General features: G+C 36.7%; 2 protein-coding genes across 12 annotated transcripts in view; one reads left to right on the top strand and one right to left on the bottom strand.

The window, feature by feature from the left end:
* Window positions 1-20,414, bottom strand: part of SRSF11 (serine and arginine rich splicing factor 11) — a 46,478-nt gene extending 26,064 nt beyond the window's left edge. For 5 of the 11 annotated variants that reach the window (XM_024565604.3, XM_045199455.2, XM_024565607.3 and 2 more), the window contains exons 1-3: window positions 20,281-20,408; window positions 6,398-6,619; window positions 5-138 (exon numbers count right to left, since the gene is read on the bottom strand). In XM_024565604.3, the coding sequence (XP_024421372.1) occupies window positions 5-138; window positions 6,398-6,597 (334 nt within the window). In that variant the 5' untranslated portion in view covers window positions 6,598-6,619; window positions 20,281-20,408. Of the gene's footprint in view, window positions 1-4; window positions 139-6,397; window positions 6,856-20,280 lie in introns of those variants that run through there. The other 6 variants (XM_024565615.3, XM_024565609.3, XM_024565606.3 and 3 more) reach the window with 4 other exon arrangements.
* Window positions 20,415-20,467: 53 nt separating this feature from the next.
* The window catches only part of LRRC40 (leucine rich repeat containing 40), a 43,557-nt gene continuing 43,025 nt past the window's right edge, over window positions 20,468-20,999 (top strand). Inside the window, exon 1 of the mRNA XM_024565505.4 lies at window positions 20,468-20,675. Within this exon, the coding sequence (XP_024421273.2) occupies window positions 20,525-20,675 (151 nt within the window). The 5' untranslated portion in view covers window positions 20,468-20,524. The remainder of the gene's footprint in view (window positions 20,676-20,999) is intronic.

Raw genomic sequence — 20,999 nt, 5'->3', positions numbered from 1 at the left:
AAACCTTCTGCATATGGTACGACTATCAATGCTCTGTCAACGAATACAGTGTTTGTCAGATGCTGTGCCACAACTGCTGAGTCCGGATCATGGAATTTAACAAAGCACACACGGGATGAGACTGGCAAAGGTGAATCACTGAAAAATAAACAAACAACATAAAAATAGAGAAAAAGAGTATCAGCTGAAACATACATATGATTTATAAACCCACACCTACATTTTGAAAGCAAAATAGGCAGATAAAAACACTTATTAATTAGTTAAAAAAAATCCATTAAACTCATGTAGCAAAGCATATATACAATCACTGTTGATTTTACAGTTTACCAAGTTAAAAAGTCTGAAACTAAATTTTCAGAGTTTAAGCGGACCACACAAGTGTGAACGTTTCGAAACTAATACCAATACCAGTTATGTTCAAATAAAGGTAACAAGTAAGTAGTCTTGGCTTAGAAAACTTTTCAGAGTAAGAAACACAGAATTTCCCAATTCAGGAACAAAGAATATTATGGGAAAGTATATCTACTTGACAATTGAGTTTTCTCGACCCAACTACTAAATAAATGCCCTGTCCTCTGTTACCTACAGCAGAGAAAAATAAATTTAAGTACATGTGGGGACAGTACTCCACACTCCCTAGTATTACATTGTGCAAAATTTCAATAAGCAAAGGAGTCACTTCCCTCAGCAAATTGCTTTTAGATAAAACAAAACAAGTGATGAAGTACTAACTATGGCAGCCAGTCGGTAAGATAAATTTAAAAAGGCACACATTTTTAGGGTTTTTTTTTTTTTTAAACATAGGGTAATTTAAATTTCTGCTAAAAATTTCTGTGAAATGAAAAGAGCAAGTAAAGGCAGGAGCTGATTCCTAATCCCAAACCCAAAGTCATTTTAAAACCAATGCATTACAACAGTAGTAATCATATCATCCGTGGTTATCCATTAGAATCATCTGTGCAGAAAAAAAATACCTGGGCTCTCTACTCCACCAGGGGTATCAAACCCATGGCCCATGGACCACATGCAGCTCAGGATGGCTATGAATGTGGCCCAACACAAAATCGTAAATTTACTTAAAACTTTTTTTGGCTTATCAGTTTTCGTTAGTGTTTGTGTATTTAATGTGTGGCCCAGGACAACTTTTCTTCTTCCAGTGTGACTGGCCCAGAGATTCCAAAAGGTTGAATAGCCCTGAATTAAATCAAGACCTCTGATGATGAAGTACTCAGTGATTACTCCTTTATTTTAATTCTCTCTGACAATTTTTAATATATGCGCCCAGAGTAAAGAACCCCTGCTTTACTATAAGCCAATTATATCCTAAGACACAATTATAAAAAGGAAAATCCTGCAGTATCTTTGAATGTTATTAGAATGAGGCTTATTGTTAACCTTTCTAATAAACTGGAATTCAAGCGTACATAAAAATGTATTTACATCAGATTTGGTTACACTGGGTATTTTCAGAGATAAGTATTTGCTGCAAAAACGTTTCCCCTCCACTGATTTGTGCACTGACATGAAAATAAAAACTGATTACTTATAATGAAGACTAACACAAAGCTATTAACCTCAGATCTTAAACCTGTTAGAATTTACAAGTTTACCTAAAGGCATCACCCTTAGATACTACTAAGCACCTAGATATCCCAATCTAGGTTCAAAGCAAAGTTGACAATATACGACCATGGAATTTAAGCCATCTTATTATAAAGGTTTACTGCTAATGTTTTTGAAAGGATACGGTATTTTTTTAATGTAGATATAACAATTATTTTTAATGCCAAGGACTATTGGTGGAAAATTTAACAATGTGACATCCAGAGTAGTGGAAAGAATGCAACTCCAGCAGTTTTAGTATTAAAACTATATACCGCACTTCGTATTCCTTTCTGACATCCACATTTTTAACACTAAATTAAAAAGCTCTTTAAATGCTATTATTTGATAGTTTTAACACCTAACAATGCCTTGGGAAGTAGTACATACTTAAATTTCTTAAAAAAAAAAAGTGACCTCTACCATCTCTTCAACACTATGTCATTTGACTAGAAGAAAAAAATGACTATCAAGTTTAGGTTCTTGAAGAACATAAAGATAATGAACAGTTCCTTAAAAAGAAATTAGAAAGTACTACCTACATGCTCACAATGTACTTCTACTTACTTGGCAATGCTAAAATGATTAATATTTTTTTTCTACCCACTCATCATAGGAATGCTACCATTATTACCTGGGCTCTACCAAATCTGCAAGTGGTGGTGAGGTAAAATATGAATAATTTAAATACCATGGAAAAAGACAGTCGCAGTAAGAAAACTGAGAAGGGCAAACAATCCATCTCTTCCCACTTCATATGGTCGTCTTTAAAACCATTGCTATGGGATCCCACAATTATATTCTTACAATTTCTCAGTTAAAATTCATTAGTAAGACATATGTTAATAAGATAGAAAATGGATGCTTGAATTTAATATTTATACCATATTCTGTGTAAGCAGCACTTCTAAAAATGTAGTCTTTACTCCTTATCTTTAAGAATATAAACGTAGCAGGGCAGTGAAAAGAACTAAGTTAGAAGATACGAAAAAGTGGGCTCTGTGTGATGCTCTGCCCTTTACCTAGAGTGGTAGTATTGTGTCTAATGTTTCTTCAAGTGTCCTCCTAAGGGTTGAGAATCTTCTAGGATGCATGTAGAAAATTCGGATCTGTTTTCCATCAAGACCGCTGAATCTTAGAATCCCTTTTACAGAGGGGCTCTAATTCTTTACAAGATGCATAGTTAGTATTTTTGTCTCCTGAAGTATGAGCACTTCTAATTTAAGCCACTGACACCACTCTTTCAACTTCCACCTTAATACTGTGCTAAACCATGTCTGAGCAGAGAAGTCTGAGCTTATAAACAAAATCATCTCCTAAGACACCCCGAATAGCAGGTATGTGAGAATGGTAACATTCCCCTGAAAACTTGACCTCATATGGCTTCTCTCTCATTGTATTGTCAGTCTTGAAGAAATACAGAAAAATGCTGCATTAAAAAAATTTCTAAGATAAACTAAGTTCTCTTCCCTACCTAACAATACTAAGGTAATTATTTGATGATTAAAGTATCTATTTTTAGTCACTGAAATAATTGTTTAAATAACTTGTTATTTAAATAATAAATGTAAGTTCACCTGCAGTATTACAGTAGCCTTTACTATATAACTTTGGCATATGCTTTCCTGGGATCATTACCCTATCAACACTTCCGTTATATTTTCCATCATGAAATTCCACTAAAACCAAACACTTGAAGAATACCTACTAACTGTAAAAAAGTAACTCCACTCACAATTGCTGGGCTAAATAAAAAAAAAAAATCATGATTGCCCTGGCTGCTGTGGCTCAGTGGATTGAGTGCTGGCCTGCCAACCGAAAGGTCACCAGTTCTATTCCCCAGTCAGGGCACACACCTGGGTTGCCAGCCAGATCCCCGTTGGGGGGCATTCAAAGGCAACCAATGGATGTTTCTGTCCCTTTCCTTCTCCCTCCTTTCCCCTCCCTCTAAAAATAAACAAACAAACCAACCCAATAATATCCAATTTGACATGTGATAGTGACTCTTTAACTTCCTCTTAAAAGAAAAGAAAATCATGATCAAGCAATAAAGGATAATCACAACACTGAAGTTCCAAATAATAGGTCTGACACTGGTAGAGTGCCTTGGGCGTACAAAACAACCTACATGAAATTGTTTACTCATTGGTAAAATAGGGTAAGATACCTTCTCCCTCTGGATTTGTGAGGGCTGAGTAAGATAAAATAGGAATGCATCGAGCATGTAATAGACACACAAACAATGCTGAATTTCTAACAAGCATTTCAGGAACTAGAATTAAAGTAACTGTTTTTCATTTAAAAAGACAACAAACGGGGGGAAACACTGATGGATACTTTCAATGGCTGCAGGGCTACCATACTGAAGAGGGTTAGAGTATTATTTGTGAAGACAGTTTGATCACTGGGTGAAATTACAGGACAGCATCTTCTCATTTAAAAGAACCAAGAAATAGATGGATTCAATAATGAAACAAAGAGAACAACCTTCTTGAGGATGTTGTTACTGAAATGTTTGCCAATACACAGATCCCAGGATTCTTGCCCTCCTCCCCCCTCTGGGCAGGGGCTCAGTCATATATGTACATTAAAAAATGCCAACCCCCAATACTTAAGACCCCAGGGGCCTTATATTCTAGAAGAGGAAGAGTTAAACTTGTTGATTGGTGCTATAGAGAAAAACAATGTAGTTAAATTGAATAGAGAATACAGGAGCAGGGAAGCTGTATTTTTACACAGGGTGATCAACAAACAATTCTCTGATTAGGTTGCATTTGAGCAATAAAATGAAATAAGCATGTCATGGCCATATCTAGAACAAAAAGAGTTCCAGGTGCATATGAATGCCTTCAGGGGAGAAAAAAAATACACACCATAAAAAAAAATCATGGCCAAATGTGTTTATAATAGTCATAGTTTTATGTAAACTGAGCCATTCAATCTTTAAGAGCCAAGTTTTGAAGTGATGAACCCTTCTGGATTACTAGGACTCCACAGCACATTATCACCAGCAAGCTACTGAAAACCATAACAAGCTTAAAGTTAGTGTCAATAAAGTGTTTCCAAATTGCACAGGTCAGATCAGCTACTGAGATTCAAATTTAGCAAAAGTAGACATGTACCTAAGTACTCTTCAATTCAGGAAGACCACTAAGGTAATATAGTATCTACCATATTGTAACTTTGTACATTTTCAGAAGAGAACATAGTCTCTATATGGGAACATACATGAAGGAGTCAAAGAGCAAAAACGTGTCAATACATTACTCCTTCCAATACAGGAGAAAGTCTTCTGAATGAACAGTACCCCCCCCCCCCCACCCCCGACCATGTTATCTGGTGCACATCAACTATCCTGGTTACATGATGAAACTACTCCTTTAATTATAAAACATAAAAGCCACAATGGGAAAAGAACTAGAAAGCTGCTTACACCTCTTTGTCATCTTTTTAAACAATGAATTACAAAAAGAGCAATCTTCAAAATAAACAAAGTCCTTCAAAATCAGCAACTGTAACTAAATTCTTAATAACTTCTGGGACTGGAAAGAATTATTTTGTACGTAAGTCCAGTATCTAAAATACTTTGAATGACAACATGATTACTAAATGTGTTGACCACTTCCTGTTTATTAATTTTATTAACAGTTTAATAAGGCGTATGTTGTGTGAAAAAGTAACAGCAAAACAACTGGTTCTGTACTTTCATATTAGAAAGCTATTTGTCCTTCATTACCAAAACAAATCAAATTTCCATTCAAAATTAACTACTACAAACACTTGTTCCCAGATCTGTACACTTCATGCAATTCTAAAATCTCTCTCCCCATATATATTCCCCTAAAAATTAAAAATACAATTTGAAACCACTAAGAATCATTTAAAAATATTTTAAATTGATAGTAATGAAATACAGTCAACTTCTATTAATAATATTGGTGTACCAATGTAGTACATAGAGTAATGATTTATTACATCCACCAGATCGCTATTTCCTGTTTAGTACTTAAGTGACAACATAAAACTAAGGGGGATGGGAGAATATACTGGCAGTAACTTTTGAATTTTTAACTCCTCTGAAAGAATGCATGATTATTTCATTCCTAATGTTTGTTCTACTCTTTATCATCTTAACTTTATCGCTTCTTTAAATTACTTCTTCTTTACAATTCAATCATTTAATATTTATGAAATTAAAATAAAAAATGTGAGACAAGATAAACAAAGTGCCATACTCTAAATCAAAAATTTACAACTGTAAAATATCATAAGTGTATACATTATTTAAACAAAAGTTAACTCTAGCTTTCCGCTATAAGTCGTTTTTTGTCATTACAATTAAGTACTCTGGGTTCACTGAATTTATTGTCTGTCAAACAGCATTAACTCTGTATTCAGTAGGCCGAGATCACGGAACAGCAATAATTAGCAATAAGTGAACCTCCGCCTAGGAAATTCAATAATAAACTTACATTGGAATGAACAATTTTGTTTCTTTCCTAAGTACTCAAACATTTGATTAACCAAAATACATAAAAGGCAGTTATGTTATTTTAATTGCCCAAAGAACGACCACGTTGGCACAATTTAATGGGGGGAAAAAGTCTGAGATTAAGAGCGTCTCCAAATCCCCAAAACCCTGGCCCTGCCTCTATCAGTAGGCCTAACATGCAGATTTTTTCGGAAGTAAATGGATCAGCCAACCTCACTAAAGCAGCAAGGGCCTAGGAAATGTTGTGGTTAGGCCCGGGCTGGGGCGGAGTTAGCAAAAATGATGGTGGACGATACTCACTCCGGCGGGAAGAGGCGCAGTTCGTCGATCTTGCCTAGGAAACCGAAGAGAGTCCGCATCTGCTCAGAGCTAGCGCTCGGGGAGACATTAGTCACCTGGATTACCTCGGTGCCACCGCCTCCGACGCCGCCGCCTCCGCCACCCGGGCCGCCGCTGGGGCCAGGGCCCACAGTGCTGGGGACGACGGTAGTATTGCTCATGGCGCTGCTCGCGATCTCGCCCCTGCTTTAACACATCAAACACACAACAGACAGTGAGAGGGAGGGGAAAGAGAACCGGTTTGCGGGAGAGGAGACAAGACGGTGTCCACTTTAGAGCTGCTACTGCCTCTGCGCCGTTTCTCCGCCCCTCGGCTTGCTGAGGGTGAGGGAGAGAGCGCGCGAGTTGGAGACCACGAGAAAACAAACGGCCACCCTCACCCCGCCTCCAACCAGCTCACTCTCCGGCCGGCCGAGCTACCCACAAGGCCTTGCGCTGACTGGCGCGTAAGCGTCGGCTCCGCCCCGCGCAGGCCTAGCTAAACTCGCCAGCAGCCAGAACTGCGAGAGACTCGGCGGTCCAGGGAAAGACGTCATCCCTTTTCGCTACCCTGTTTTTTCTGTTTTTTGGTTTTTTTTTAAAAAGGCAAATGGAAGGCATCACGTTTTTAAAAAGGCAATATTTACAACCCTGCAAAAACAAGTTCATTTTAGTAACCATTCTTATTAAAAATGCCCAAGATATTTTTTACACAAAGAATCACTTACAGATCTGTGTAGTTACTAATGAATTTTCTACCTAACTACAAAGATTTTCCTCTTCACCGCTATAAAATTTTCTGAATCTTTACATACATTCTGGTAACAATAAATTTTATAATTTGCCTTGTCAGTAAATCTTCAAAAATACTTTTTAATGTTACACTTCCTAGTGCTTTTTATAGCTACTTTTATTTCACAAGTTGACTATTTGAAAGCACATTGTACAGTAATTAAATATATTCAAGTATAAGATATGCACACTGCAGAAAAACTTGCTTTATATACATATTCTTACTTAAAACTTTTTGAAGCTTTTGACTATAAAAAGATCCTTGCCTAATTTTTCAACCTCATCTAAATTATTTTATTTTCATCCAGTGTTATTCAATGACTTGTGGTTCCGCAAACTTGACAAAGTCTTTCATGTCACTGTGTCTTTACACATTATTAATGACCAACTGCCATCTTGTGTAGGGCCTTTCTTCCATCACTGCCACAACTTGTGCAAGCAGTTGCTTAACAACCAGGGATACATGCAACTTGTTATATACCAGGTCTGTCTGGAAAAAGTCCAACCATTGTTAATATCGAGAAGGGTTTGCCCAACATTGATGTAACCTAGCAGCCAAGGAGAGTGGACTGGAATGTGCGTGTGAGAACAATGAGAACTTCATTGTACAAGACTGGGGGCAGTAGTCCCCCTTGAGTGAGCATGTGTACTGTGTGGCCATCGCATTCAAAATGACTGAGCAAGTAGAGCAATTCATCTGCATCACATTTGGTGTTAAGCTTGAACATTCCTTCACAGAAACTATTTGGATGATTCAGAAGGCTGCAGCTAAGGGCAACTGGTGATTGGCAGCCTCATCAAGACAACACGCCCGCTCATGCATTATGGTCTCATACAGAGTTTTTTGATGAAACATCAAATCACCCAGGAGACTCAGCCCCACTAACAGCCCAAATTTGCCACCCTGTGACTTTTGGCTTTTCCCCAAAATAAATCACCTTTGAGAGGAAGGAAATTTCAGACTTTCAATGAGATTCAGGAAAAATACAATGGAGCTGCTGATGGCAACTGAGAGAGTTCTGTGTGTGCAACTGTGTGCGGTCCTAAGGTGTCTACTTTGAAGGGGACTGAGGTGTCACTGTCCTATGTACCATGTTGTATCTTCAGTGAATATCTCTATTCATTATTACATGGCTGGATACCTCAGGACAGACCTTGTAATTGACATGCATCCTGCCTTACCCACAAACCCATGAATTTTCTGGGTCAGTTTAGGACCTAGTACAATGTCTGTCACATAATTAATGCCCAATAAATGTTTGAACACATGCATTAAGTATGCCTTAATACAGAGCCACTTATTCTATGAGAATTATTAAATAATTTATCTGATCCTGAATATTTTTGGAGGCCAAAACCTGAGGCCTTATGGAATATTTTCATTAGGAAATGACATTACAGAATAATGCAGTCAAGAGAGTAGAATTTGAGAGATTAGAACACTCAATTATTGAGATCTGATGTACAGCCAACTGGCTAGTTCACTTATTAGCTATGTCACTCCTGCTAGCTCTTATACAAAAGAAGGATGAGTTGGTGAATGTAAACCTTAACAAAATTATAAATTACAACTAATTGTATATCAGTCATAAATGTGTATCTATGAATATAAAAATGTCTAATTTATTTTCTCATTTTGAAAATGACATACGTAACTGTCAATTACAGATTCTTAACATTTGATAAAATTAATTTGCGTATGGGGTAGTACAAAATGGAGGTTGCCCCAGTAGCCCTGCCGACATCAGAAATCTAAATCAATCAGCCTATATTTCCGAGGAAATACCCATTAAGGAACCCACCAATCAAAATCCTCCAAATAAACTTTGGGGGGCTTACCTTAACCTAGATCAGCGATTTTCAACCTTTTTCATCTCATGGCATATATAAACCAATCACTAAAATTCTGTGGCACACCAAAAAAAAAAAAAAAATTGCCAACTAGGCAAAAAAAAAAAAGGTATAAATTTGATTCATTCACACCAGATGGCTATTGTTGTATTGGCTGTTATCATCTTTTTTTTTTTGACAATCGAAGGGAAAAGAAGTCAGTGCCCCTAAGCATTCAGGTAATGCATGTTTTAAATTTTTTTGCAGCACACTGGTTAAAAATTGCTGCACTAGCGAATAAGACCTGCTAAAGTCTAAGAAGAAAATCCCCTACCTCCTGGCCAATCATACCATTTCCACATTGCCTTTTCTAATGGCCTAAAACTCACTCGTCCAAAATCCTTTGGGAAGAATGCCCTACTGCTTATGAGGCAATATACTCCCCAATCCACACATTGTTCCCCTGGAATAAAGGACAAAGAAGTTGTTACTAAATTGTTCTAGTAACAATTTTGTCATATGACAGACAAGTTCAATTCTTAGTAGGAGTGCCTACTATATGCCAACATGCATGCTACAATATTCTATGATAAAAGGACAAATAAAACAAGGGCCAGATTAATGCATTTTTAAAAATGTTAACATCTTTTTATTCTCTGTGGTAGATAAACAAAAATCTCTTACATTACTCTACACTTTTTTGTATGTTTGACATATTTCATAATTAAAATTATACATTCAAACCAAAAAGGTAGTCTTGTGATAAGATAAAATCTTTTAAATAATTGTAAGTCAGTTTTGTGTATAATAACTTACTGAACATACAGATAGATAATGCTTCTATAGGAAGAAACAAAGCGGAAAAATTTTATTCTAATATGGATTATTTTTGAATATTTTATTTCAAATCATCAAGCAGCTAGAAAAGTATACTGGACTTAGAGCCAGAAGGTCGGCTTAAAATACTACCCTGTCATTTATTAAGCATGATTTGAGGAAATTTCACTTCACTGCTACGAAACTACTTCAGTTAGGAGCTGACTGAGGAGGTGACTAATAATTCTGAAGATCCTTCTAGGTCTAATAAGTAGATTAAATAATTGAGTGTTTTGCATACTATTGTCTGTTTTCCACAGAAATGAAATGGCTGAAGGCAAGTAACAAATATTTCAAAGCTAATAACAAATTTATCCAATCTATACTAGTTTTAAATCACTTCAGATTTGTTCAGGCTCCCAATTAAGAGTCTAAGAAGTATAGAATCTGGAAAACAGGTATCATGTCTGTCTTACTCAGTTTAACTCCAGGATCATAAGACGCTGCTTAAAAACTTGGAAATTCTTCCAAATGTTATGCACCTGCTATAGTCTAGGATTTTTCCTAGTCATTTGGTAATATGGCAGAGAAAATACAGGCATTGTCCCTGATCTCATAAAATATCAGGCCTAGTATGGGAAACTTCCCATACTAGATGAAAAGATATAAGAGAGAAATGTACTGTGATAAAAATAAAACAGGATGGGAGATGGGGGAGATGGTGTTATCTGAGCCATTTGAGTTCCTAGGGGAAGAATAAGCCAAGTAGATGAAATAGTAAATTAGAAAGGCCCTCAACATGGCTGGTGTAGCTTAGCAGACTGAATGCAGGCCTGCAAACCAATGGGTTGCTGGTTCGATTCCCATTCCGGGCACATGCCTGGGTTGCAGGCCAGGGCCCTAATAGGGGGTGCATGCAAGAGGCAACCACACATTCATGTTTCTCTCTATCTCCCTCCCTTCCCCTCTGTCTAAAAATAAATAAATAAAATGTAAAAGAAGAGAGAGAGAGAGAGAGAGAGAGAGAGAGAGAGAGAGAGAGAGAGAGAGAGAAAGGTCCTGAGGGTACGAGCAGGTGTGAAGTAGGAGGACCATTCCTTTTGAATGAATGCTTTCTAGTTTGTTTTTCAGAGACTTAATTCTCCTACTTCAGGTAGGAGATCCTACCTGTCAGTATCATGTGAAAAATATATGTATAGGGGAGGGTCATAGCTCATCTTTGGGAATGGGTTAGGGCAGGCTTCCAGTTACAGCTAAATGATAAATATTACCAGGGTTAATGTTATTTATAATCCAAAGCAAAAAGTATTGTAATTTTGGCCTATACAGTGATATTTGGCTTCTATATGCATTTTATAGTACATAATTTCTGATCTGCTTTTGAAATACAGAAAATAACTTACAGGCTCCCTATAATGGGGCCCTAAAGCTCATTGGTGAGGAACCACCACCAGCACACTAAGAAAAATTTAAACTGGTGCTTAATACTGGCAAGAAGTCTGTCAAAGAATATTAGAGAATAATGTTTTAAGCAAAACCTCAAAAACAATACCAATCCTCTGTCGTAACAAACAAGTTTAGTTCTTTCTAATCTCAAGCTGCTAAAAGATCTCATGTATAAAAGAATGAAATTAGATCGCTATATTATACCACTCACAAAAAGTAACTCAAAATGGATTAAGCTCTCAATAAAACAACAACAACAAAACACTTGCAGTGAAGACATTTCTAAGGGAAAAAAAACTCATGTATTTAGATAGAAGTTAACCAATTGAAAGACAGAATAGGCACAGTCATATTCTATCACTCTACCTGGTAGACACCAAGTTCCTAGTTGGCTAAGTCAAGTCACTTCTGTTATTGTTAAACATCTTCTTACCCACTAATGGAAAAGATGGTGGAGTCTTTCAAATTGACACAATCTTGCATATCTGCAAGAGCAACAAGCCTGTTATCAAATTAGTTGTTACGCAGAGCCTTCCCTCTAGCAAACACACTTTTTGAGGACAGGAAAGGTAATGTGTTAATCTTTGTGTTTCTAATGCCCAACAATATTATATTGGAACTAACAGCATTTGACAAAAACTTGAGTATCATCTATGTGTTAGAAACTTTACAAGCGTCTCACATAATCTGTTTAACAAAGGCTGGGTGAATTACGACAGGAATACATTTGTTTGACTTACAGGAAAATTTGATTGAGACAAACTCTTAAAAGTATTTGGCTATAGAAAGCAATTAAGAAACACCTAGGAAATAAATTACTGCTTACAAATCTGTAACTTTAAAAAAAATTATCTGCAGCCCTGGCTAGTGTGGCTCAGTGTTTTAGTGCCAGCCTGTGAACCAAAGGGTCCCCAGTTCGATTCCCAGTCAGGGCACACCCCTGGGTTGCAGGGGAGGTCCCAGTAGGGAGCACATGAGAGGCAACCAAACATTGATGTTTCTCTCTCTTTCTCCCTCCCTTCTCCTCTCATTAAAAGTAAATAAGTAAAATCTTAAACGAAAATTTATCTGCAGATCTATCTTAATTTGTATATGTAACTCCACAAGTTAGATAATTGTATTTCCATTCCACTCCTAGTTCGATAAATTTGATAATTCTAGAAATATGAGTATCTGTTTTAAAACCAAAATTGTAAATCCAATGCCACCCTTTCTTCTGTTCCATCTAAAAAAATGGGGAGAGACTACAGAATGAGTTAGCATTAGGGGACGGATGAACAGGTGGATGAATGGACACACACTGAGACAGAATAAAAGTCTACTTTCAAATGCTTATTTTCAAATGTTTGCTTCATATTGTTCAACTTATATTAGCTATTATTAGCAGGGATTTTAGACCTACATTTTAAAATAGACAGCAAAGGGTATGTGAGTACCTTGAAATTGTAGGCAAAACCATGTACGTGCTCATTTTCAAAAGCCTTATTTTTATGATTAACATAGAGAAAAAAGTAGTAGTTTGAGCATTAAGATATTGTTGTCTATATCCATATGCACAGTGTTCTTAGCTATAGTGCATACGCTTGGAAAATCAGTCAAGTTATTTGTACAGATGTTTGGCTTTTTTTGATTGAATGGGGTCAACAGAAATATCTGGATGAGGAAGCTCCAGATACTGACTACTTAGTATTATTCCTTATGCTATGTGAGATTCCTTTGGAGTCTCGATTGAGAAGAGGCTTCACAATTTTTTTAAAAATCTTAAAAAAAAATCAGCTGAACAAAATCCAGTAGCGTTATATGTATCTTTATTTTAAGTAAACAGCTTCAAGCATTTTAACAATAAGTAGTTTTTTTCTAATCAAGGAGTTAAACATTTGTGCCATTTGAATTCCTTTTCCACCTCTGCTATAAAGTTAATTCTAAAGAGTCTTATAAAACTGGTAAAAACAAAAGTATGCACAACTCCGTAATAAGGGAATCTACATTAACTGAATGCTTTTAAAATGCTTTTTAATCCTCACAACAACTAAAGGCACTACAACTGATAAAGAATGTAGGTCTATACATTAAAAGAACAAAATCATACCATTTGTGAAAAGCATGGATAGACCTAGAGGGTATTATGCTAAGTGAAGTCAGTCAGAGAAAAATACCACATGATTTCACTTATATATGGAATCTAAAGGACATTATAAATAAACAAACAAAACAGAAACAGACTCATAGATACATGGACTGACGGTTGCCAGACTAGGCAAAAAGGGTAAAGGGATTAAAAGTACAAGTTGGTAGTTACAAAATAGTCACAGGGATATAAGATAGAGCATGGAAAACATAGTCAATAAAATATTTTAATAACTATGTATAATGCTAGTTGTGTACTTGAAATACTAGGGGGATATGATTGCCTAACCACTATGTTGTACACCGGAAACTAATACAAAATAATATTAAATGTAAATAATATTAAATGCAAAAATTTTTAAAAAAATTAAAAAAGAAAAAAGAAAAAGAATGTAGGTCTAGAGTCAAACTGAGGGAATCTATCGCCAATTAGAATAATTGTGACATTTGGTTCATTACTCTGTGGTTTAATTTACTCCTCTGAAAAATGAAAGTATAATGCTTACCTCACTGAGTTGTTATGAGGTTGAAGTGAGAATACTAATGCAAATGATTAGTAAAGATAAACATTAACTACAAATGAATGGTCACCTCAACTGGGTTCCATTTTATAACATTAATGTAGGCTAGTACCTTGGACTAATGTTACTTCATCATTCACATGAAAAATATGAATCAGAAGAGTAAATATATAAATAGAAGTTCCTTATTTAAGACCCCTTATTTAAACCCTGTACTTTAGCACAGGTTTTTTGTGGCATAGTAAAAATTTATTATAATGTGATAAATGCAAAAGGTTAAATGAGTACATAGTTATATGAGTGTACCAAAGTAGAAGTCTCCCATTCCACTCTCCTAGGCATGTTGTCAGCCAAGTGCGTGCTGCCTATAATTAGCCATGTGAGCCCCAATCTACTCATGTAGAAAATGAGAATAATGATACCATTTAAGAGGTTCAAGATTTTAAATATTATGGATAGGAAGCACCTAGCACAGGACCCAGCATACAGGCACTCAACAAATGGTATATACCATTACTGCAAAGTCTGTGTTCAACTTCATCTTTTCAATGGATGAAAAATAACAATACTTTCACCTTACCTTAGAGAAATATTGTCAAATGTAAAAAAACTTTGTAAACTCTTAAGTGGTAGTAAACATGTGAAATATACTATTATTAGATGCCCGTTCTCCATTAAGAGTCTGTTGCAATGGAAACATGATACGAACAGATTTCAAATTTTCATATTCATTTTGATCCTAAAGCAGCACTTTACCAATAGCACATATAGATAGATGAATGGCTAAACAAAACATTCTTTTTCTGACAAAACACAAATGTTTCATGGAAAATTCTTTGTAGAAAGGCTTCAAATACTTTTCTACATTTTCTGAGCAAGAGTATTATTCTTACTTTCAAAAAAAACAACTACACATGTTTTTGATTAATCTTAAATAAAAGTACTGTGACACAGGTCTCAGCAACAGAATAGAAAATGAGCAAAGCACACAGATTAGAAAAACAAAGGAAAATATTCCTAAGTATTTGAAACAATACGAATTCCTGACACACACTAAAGCTAAAGGCCATAACGTTTCTTTTCCCTAATTTGCCACCTCAGTCACTTTAAACTATGAACTAAAGTTAGTTTCAAGCCACACTTAGCTCACACTGAAGTCTAAAGCATGGAGACATTGATCAAATAATAACTTTGAAGGAGGAAAGAGATAGTGCAAAGGCAACTTTCTAGGCATGAGGATTTAAAAGAAAAGCAAAAAGGTCAGCATCTCTAAAATGAAAAAAAATCAAAGCTATATTAACTTTAGATAAATTTAGTGATAAGTGCAAAACATGAATCTTTAGAACTATGAGGAGCAAACCTCAGTTCACAGATTTGCACTGCAGAGACCAAATATTTAAATGTTCATGAGTATTTCAACACCCCAATGACGGTATCTTTCTAATTACATAATTGCGACATTTTGAAGGATTAAAAAAAACTGATGTAGAAAAGTTTAACTGGCATTTATATTAATTGTAATTGTGAGTATAAATATTCCAATTTGAAATTTGAGTATCAAAATTGTTAAATTAAAAATCTTATTGTGATTGTCAATAAACTATCAAATTATCCACATTTTCCTCCCTTATCAACATAAACTGACACTAAAAATAAAGTCTTGGGGACCATATCTTGTCTTATTTAAACTGTTGAGGAGCTTTCCTCATATGGAACAGTTTTTGCCATGTCTCAATATAATCATTTAAGTCGCGCTTTTTTTGGAGTATTGAGCAAATGAAGTTGCAAGCTGAATCCAATACAACAGAGCTGTTGGCAGAGAGTTACATAAAGTCACATTTTTAAATTAGTGGATTTTAATTAAACTAATTTTTAAACAGATTTATTTGGTAGTGGTTTTGTATGTGTTTAAAACAAAGACAGAATGCTACTATGAAGTACCTCGTAGGGTTTGGCACCCTATTTTTCTCTCTGTATTACTTTACCATTTCAAAGCAAACAAATTCATAAATCCTATACAATTAATATTAAAATTAAGACTTTAGGCCACAGAACACAGTAATTTTGAAAAATGAGCAAGAAAACAGCCTAAAGGTTAAGAGTAAGAATCACTGGGAATAATGGGAAATGTTTTCAGCTGATTGGAGAAAAACCAATAAGTGATACAATAGTTTTAATTTAATGACATAAATAAGACTGCCTTGTTTACCTCGATTTCAGCTTCCTTTTTCAATAAAAAGAAAACTAGCCAAAAAGGAAAACCAAAAGTAATTAGAATTTAAAGAAAACTAGTATTTAAGTAGTTGTTCCGCCTTTCTTCCCATGAAAAACACTAGTATGTAAAAGTCTTTTTATAAGAGGAAATGAAAATGTTTGTCTAAAGCTGGTAGACTGAAATTCTTTTGTACTGAAAGTAGGGAGAATTATATCACCCAACATTTGAATCAAATACTAAATCTCCTACCCTGGCTGGTGTGGCTCAGTGGATTGAATGCCGGCCTGCAAACCAAAGAGTTGCCAGTTCGATTCCCAGGCAGGGCATGTACCTGGGGTGTGGGGTCAGGTCCCTGGTGGGTGGCAGGTGGCAAGAGGCAACCACACATTGATGTTTCTCTCCCTTTCTTTCTCCCTCACTTCCCCTCAATAAAAATAAATGAATAAAATCTTAAAAAAAAATCTCCTAGAGCAAGCTCATTACTTTACAATTGAAAAACAAGAAAGAGAAGAACTGGGAACAAAAAATATATAAATGAATAATCTAAAAAAAAATGCACTGTCTCCATCAGAAAAAAAAATGCCATAAACAACTCCAATAACATCAAATTACAATTCAAAGCCACATTTGAATGTACGACTAAAAATGCAACATATGTACTGCCTTCAAAAAAATAACATAGAATTTTTTTTTTACTACTTTCAAAAGTTGTCAGTTATAGGCCTGAATGGGAAGCAAATGTCAAACTGCAAACTGAATTTTTTAAAAGAAATTAAAAGACGTATAGCAAACACCTTTAAATTTAAATATTTAAAACATGAAGAGCCAGTGTCTAATATAATTTTGGTCTCAATTTTGATAATTTAAAGAAACCTATTAATAGAGTAAGAGACAAACATTAAACTGATTAATAGGTATATGAGGATGTAAAAAATTCAACTCAAAACATTTAATAAGCAATATATGAATAATCAATAATGGCAGCATTAAAAAGTAAAATGTTTACTCAGTAAACAACTTTATCATAAAATATTTCTCACAGATAAGGCAATATTCTGAAAGATAAATAGCAATTCAAAGGTAAATCTAAATCTGCTACTTTACACAAAAAGTTCCTAGAAATATCTGCAAATTTACTTCGCTTATTTGATAATGTTTTTTAAACAAACGTCCTTGAAAATTTTGCACAAATTAATGCTATTTTCATTTAACACAATTTCCCAGTTTGCCGAATAAATCCATCTTATGAATTGTGCCTTTTAGCTTTAACAAAAAAATCTAACATATAGCAATGTTCATAACACAGCCATGTTTGAAATGTCATTAATTTTTTTAAATTAAATTTACTGGGATGACATTGTTTAATAAGATTATATACGTTTCAAGTGTAGATTTCTGTGATACATGATCTGTATATTCCAGTTTGAAAATGTTATTAAATTTTAATGGTAGAGATAAGCTACTCTTACTTTGATAATAGTCTTATTTTCCCTTATGAAACAAAACAGCATTTTTTGGCTGATGTAATTCTTAGGCTCAATGTATTTTGGTTTTTCACTTTCTTTTTTAATTTAGCAAAGCAGCTAGAAGACTGAAACCTTCCATTACTTTAACAAAATGAATGAATTGTAGCTAGACAAATTCTGTTGCCAAAAAGTAGCTATGCAGTAGTCTCCATCTCCTGTTGAGGAGACTTCCATTTCAAATTATTTTAATCCAGTTTTTAAAAAATAAGCAAATACTTTTGCTTAAGTGCTGATGTTGACAAAGTTGAGTTTTTAAAAAATTTATAATGCATTCTTCCTAAAGTAATACAATTGATGTAAAAAGCTAGTTCCCACAAGTATAATTATATAGAAATATACTCTCATAAAGAAGCTCAATTCAAGTTGATAAGCTTCCTGTTTCGATCAATTTGAGATAAACACATACTTTTCCAAATTGCATGAAGAAATAATTTTCACCCTCGTGTGGACTTGCTACACGGGTACGACACACAGTGTGCTATGGGTACATATTAGGAGAAATCTTTACACAGTCACTTTATGTCTATTGTAGTTTACCAAAAGTGTAAGTCACTTGAATCTTTCACAATTACCGTACTTTTCCATTAAACAGACTACACTTCTCACACAAAATGCAACAATGTTTCAACATAATACTATAATTAAACATTACTATGAAATATTTAACAAGTAGAGGCACAATAAATGGACAAATTAAGCCTTGCACGTTATTAAAACAATGTTTAAGAATTTATTATAGCAGGAGGGGTAGCTATTATAAAATTTTATACAATTCATCCTCCAAAGGTAAGCTATTAAATCCTACAAAAGAGAAAAAGGGTTTCCTCTAATAAATAAATCTCTTTTAAGACATAATTGTAGGTCCGTTAAAATAGCTCCAGGATAAAAAGCAAGTTGAAAATGATGGAATAAAAGCCACTAGGTAAATCATGATTAATAAGAAAGGTTTTGGTTGGAGAAAGATCTACGTTCAAATTTCTGGTCATATAACTTACAGAAACTTGTGACCTTAGGCAAATTTCTTAATCCCTTTTAGCCTCAATTTCTTCATCTGCAAAAGTGGTCACTGCGCTAAATTAGAGATAACAAAAGAGGTATTATTAGCAATGATCCTGGCTCTCGGTAAGGGCTAAGTAAGGTAGCTATAATCAGTACTGTGAAGACAAACTGGGAGGAGGGGGACTTCATTAGTGACCTTGCAAAAACTGTCATGGTCCCTGCTTTAAAACCTACTCTTTTCTTGCTTGTTGGTATAACTACTGGTAATTTTCTGCTGTTCATTTTTAGTGTACAGGACTCTACAAAACTAAAGATGAAAAACAAAAAGCAAGAGGGGGTTAAAAACCTAATTATACAGGTAGCAAGAACCAGGACTCAGGACCAAGACAGATTCTGCAGCAAAAATGTGTGTGCTGCAGAACCTGTCATCTTACCTTTCAAATATCCTACCGATCCCCAGCCGAGCGGATGAGGGCTTAGGAGGATATTTCCCAGTAGATGCTTTTTAAAACAAAATCTCTTCAGGCAAAAGAAAAGTCTAGCACTCGGGACACTACTAGAGATGATGATTCTTCAATGAATCAATAAAGCTGTACATTTCACCCAGAAACTAACTTTCCAGGAAAACCGACTTAAATGAACAAAATTTTCATTTCCTCTTCTGAACTGGAGTCCCGTTCTCCACCAAACGCTCAAGATTTAGAACTTTAGTCTCTCTTATTTTATTTTTGTCAAGATTTTATTTATTTATTTTTAGAGAGAGGGGACGGGAGGAGAAAGAGGGAGAGAAACATCAATATGAGAGAGAAACATCATCTGTCGCCTCTCCCACGCGGGACCCGGCCGCAAGCTAGGCTTGTGCCACGACCCGGAAGCCAACAAGACACCTTTCACTTTGCAGAACGACCAACACGCATGACCTGAGCCACACAGGTCAGGACTCGCTTAATTATTTTAAAAACCAAATGAGGTACAAATTATCCCTAAATTAATTAACAAAAAATAAAAGGAGTGAGCTTTAAAGGGGGTACGTTGCTTAAAGTTACGTAGGGTGTAGGATGCCGAAGCAGCTGGGATTCGAACTCCCATGTCTGGAGCTCCAAAGTCCAAGCTGTTTTCGCTATAGTAAAGCTCGGTCTCCACTCGTCTCCCTAAACCGTCAGGTAGACAGACCATTTATTAAGCATTTCTTTTCCTTCCCTCCCTGTTGCCAACCCTTTCGTCTCACGCTACCCCGAAGCTACACACTCGGACTATAAACTCAATACAGCAAGCCAGGTGCACTGATTCGAGGAATCGGAGTCCAGTCCCAAAGAACAGAAATCTGTTTTATTTTCCATGCCGGGCAAAGGTCTGGCGCCACCAAGACCAGCGACAAACACAGGCTGGGCTCCAGCTCGGCTGCAGACCGCGCCCAGGTCTCAAGTTCTAGTCAAGGCCCACGTTCAGTCCAGGCCAGGAGAAGGAAGAGAAGGTTATTCTCTCCCGACACCTTGGCCACGGCGACAGCACAGAGGAGAAAGACGGAGTCGCAGTAACACTGCACGCACATTACACCCGCCAGGCCTGCGTTAGCCGGCCAAACGCACTTACTTGAGCGAAGTACTTCCAAGACACAAGGCCGGCACCGGCAACGGGAAGGGCCTATCTGTCCTCCAGCCCCAGTCACGGACAGTGACGACATCTGGGCCGCGCCTCCGGGAGAGAAAGCCCGGCGCCCGGCCGCGAGCTCCGCGCCCACAGCGCGCGCCCCCGGCAGGGGCGGGGCCGGCGGCGGCGGCGCGGCCTTTCGTCGTCACCCGCCGAGCTCGGCCGCCGGCGGCCCCGGGCGTTGGCAATGTCGCGTCTGCGGCGAGGCGTGGAGCGGGACACCCGAGCGGGTTTCAGAACTGAAAGGAGGGACTGCTCTGCCGCAGTACCGCAGGGGCTGTTGAAGGCGGCCAGGAAGAGCGGCCAGCTGAACCTGTCGGGTCGGAACCTCAGCGAAGGTAAGATCCCGGGTGCGATGCGATTTGCGTCCCGTCAGAGAGCTGTGGTTCCGAGCCGCCTCCGTTCCTCCGGCCTGGCTTAGGCCCCCTCTGCCTCAGGCTTCTGGCCGGGATCCCCTCGCTTTCTTCGAGGCTCTCTCTCGTCACACTCCCAGTGGCTCGGTCCGCCGGCTTCGGTTGCTGCTTTCGCTCTAGGAATGTCTGGTGAAGGGACCTTGGTGGGAATATGGCCAAAATTTACAGGGTCGCCTTCCGGGATTCCCACACTCTGTGGGATGAACAAGCTAATGTGTGGCTTGAATTAAATTACCAATTGAGCATGTA

Source organism: Desmodus rotundus, chromosome 3, assembly GCF_022682495.2.
Source record: "Desmodus rotundus isolate HL8 chromosome 3, HLdesRot8A.1, whole genome shotgun sequence".
Classification (NCBI taxonomy): domain Eukaryota; kingdom Metazoa; phylum Chordata; class Mammalia; order Chiroptera; family Phyllostomidae; genus Desmodus; species Desmodus rotundus.
The sequence above is the reverse complement of the archived record's forward strand: the minus strand, read 5'-3'. Positions and strand labels throughout refer to the sequence as shown.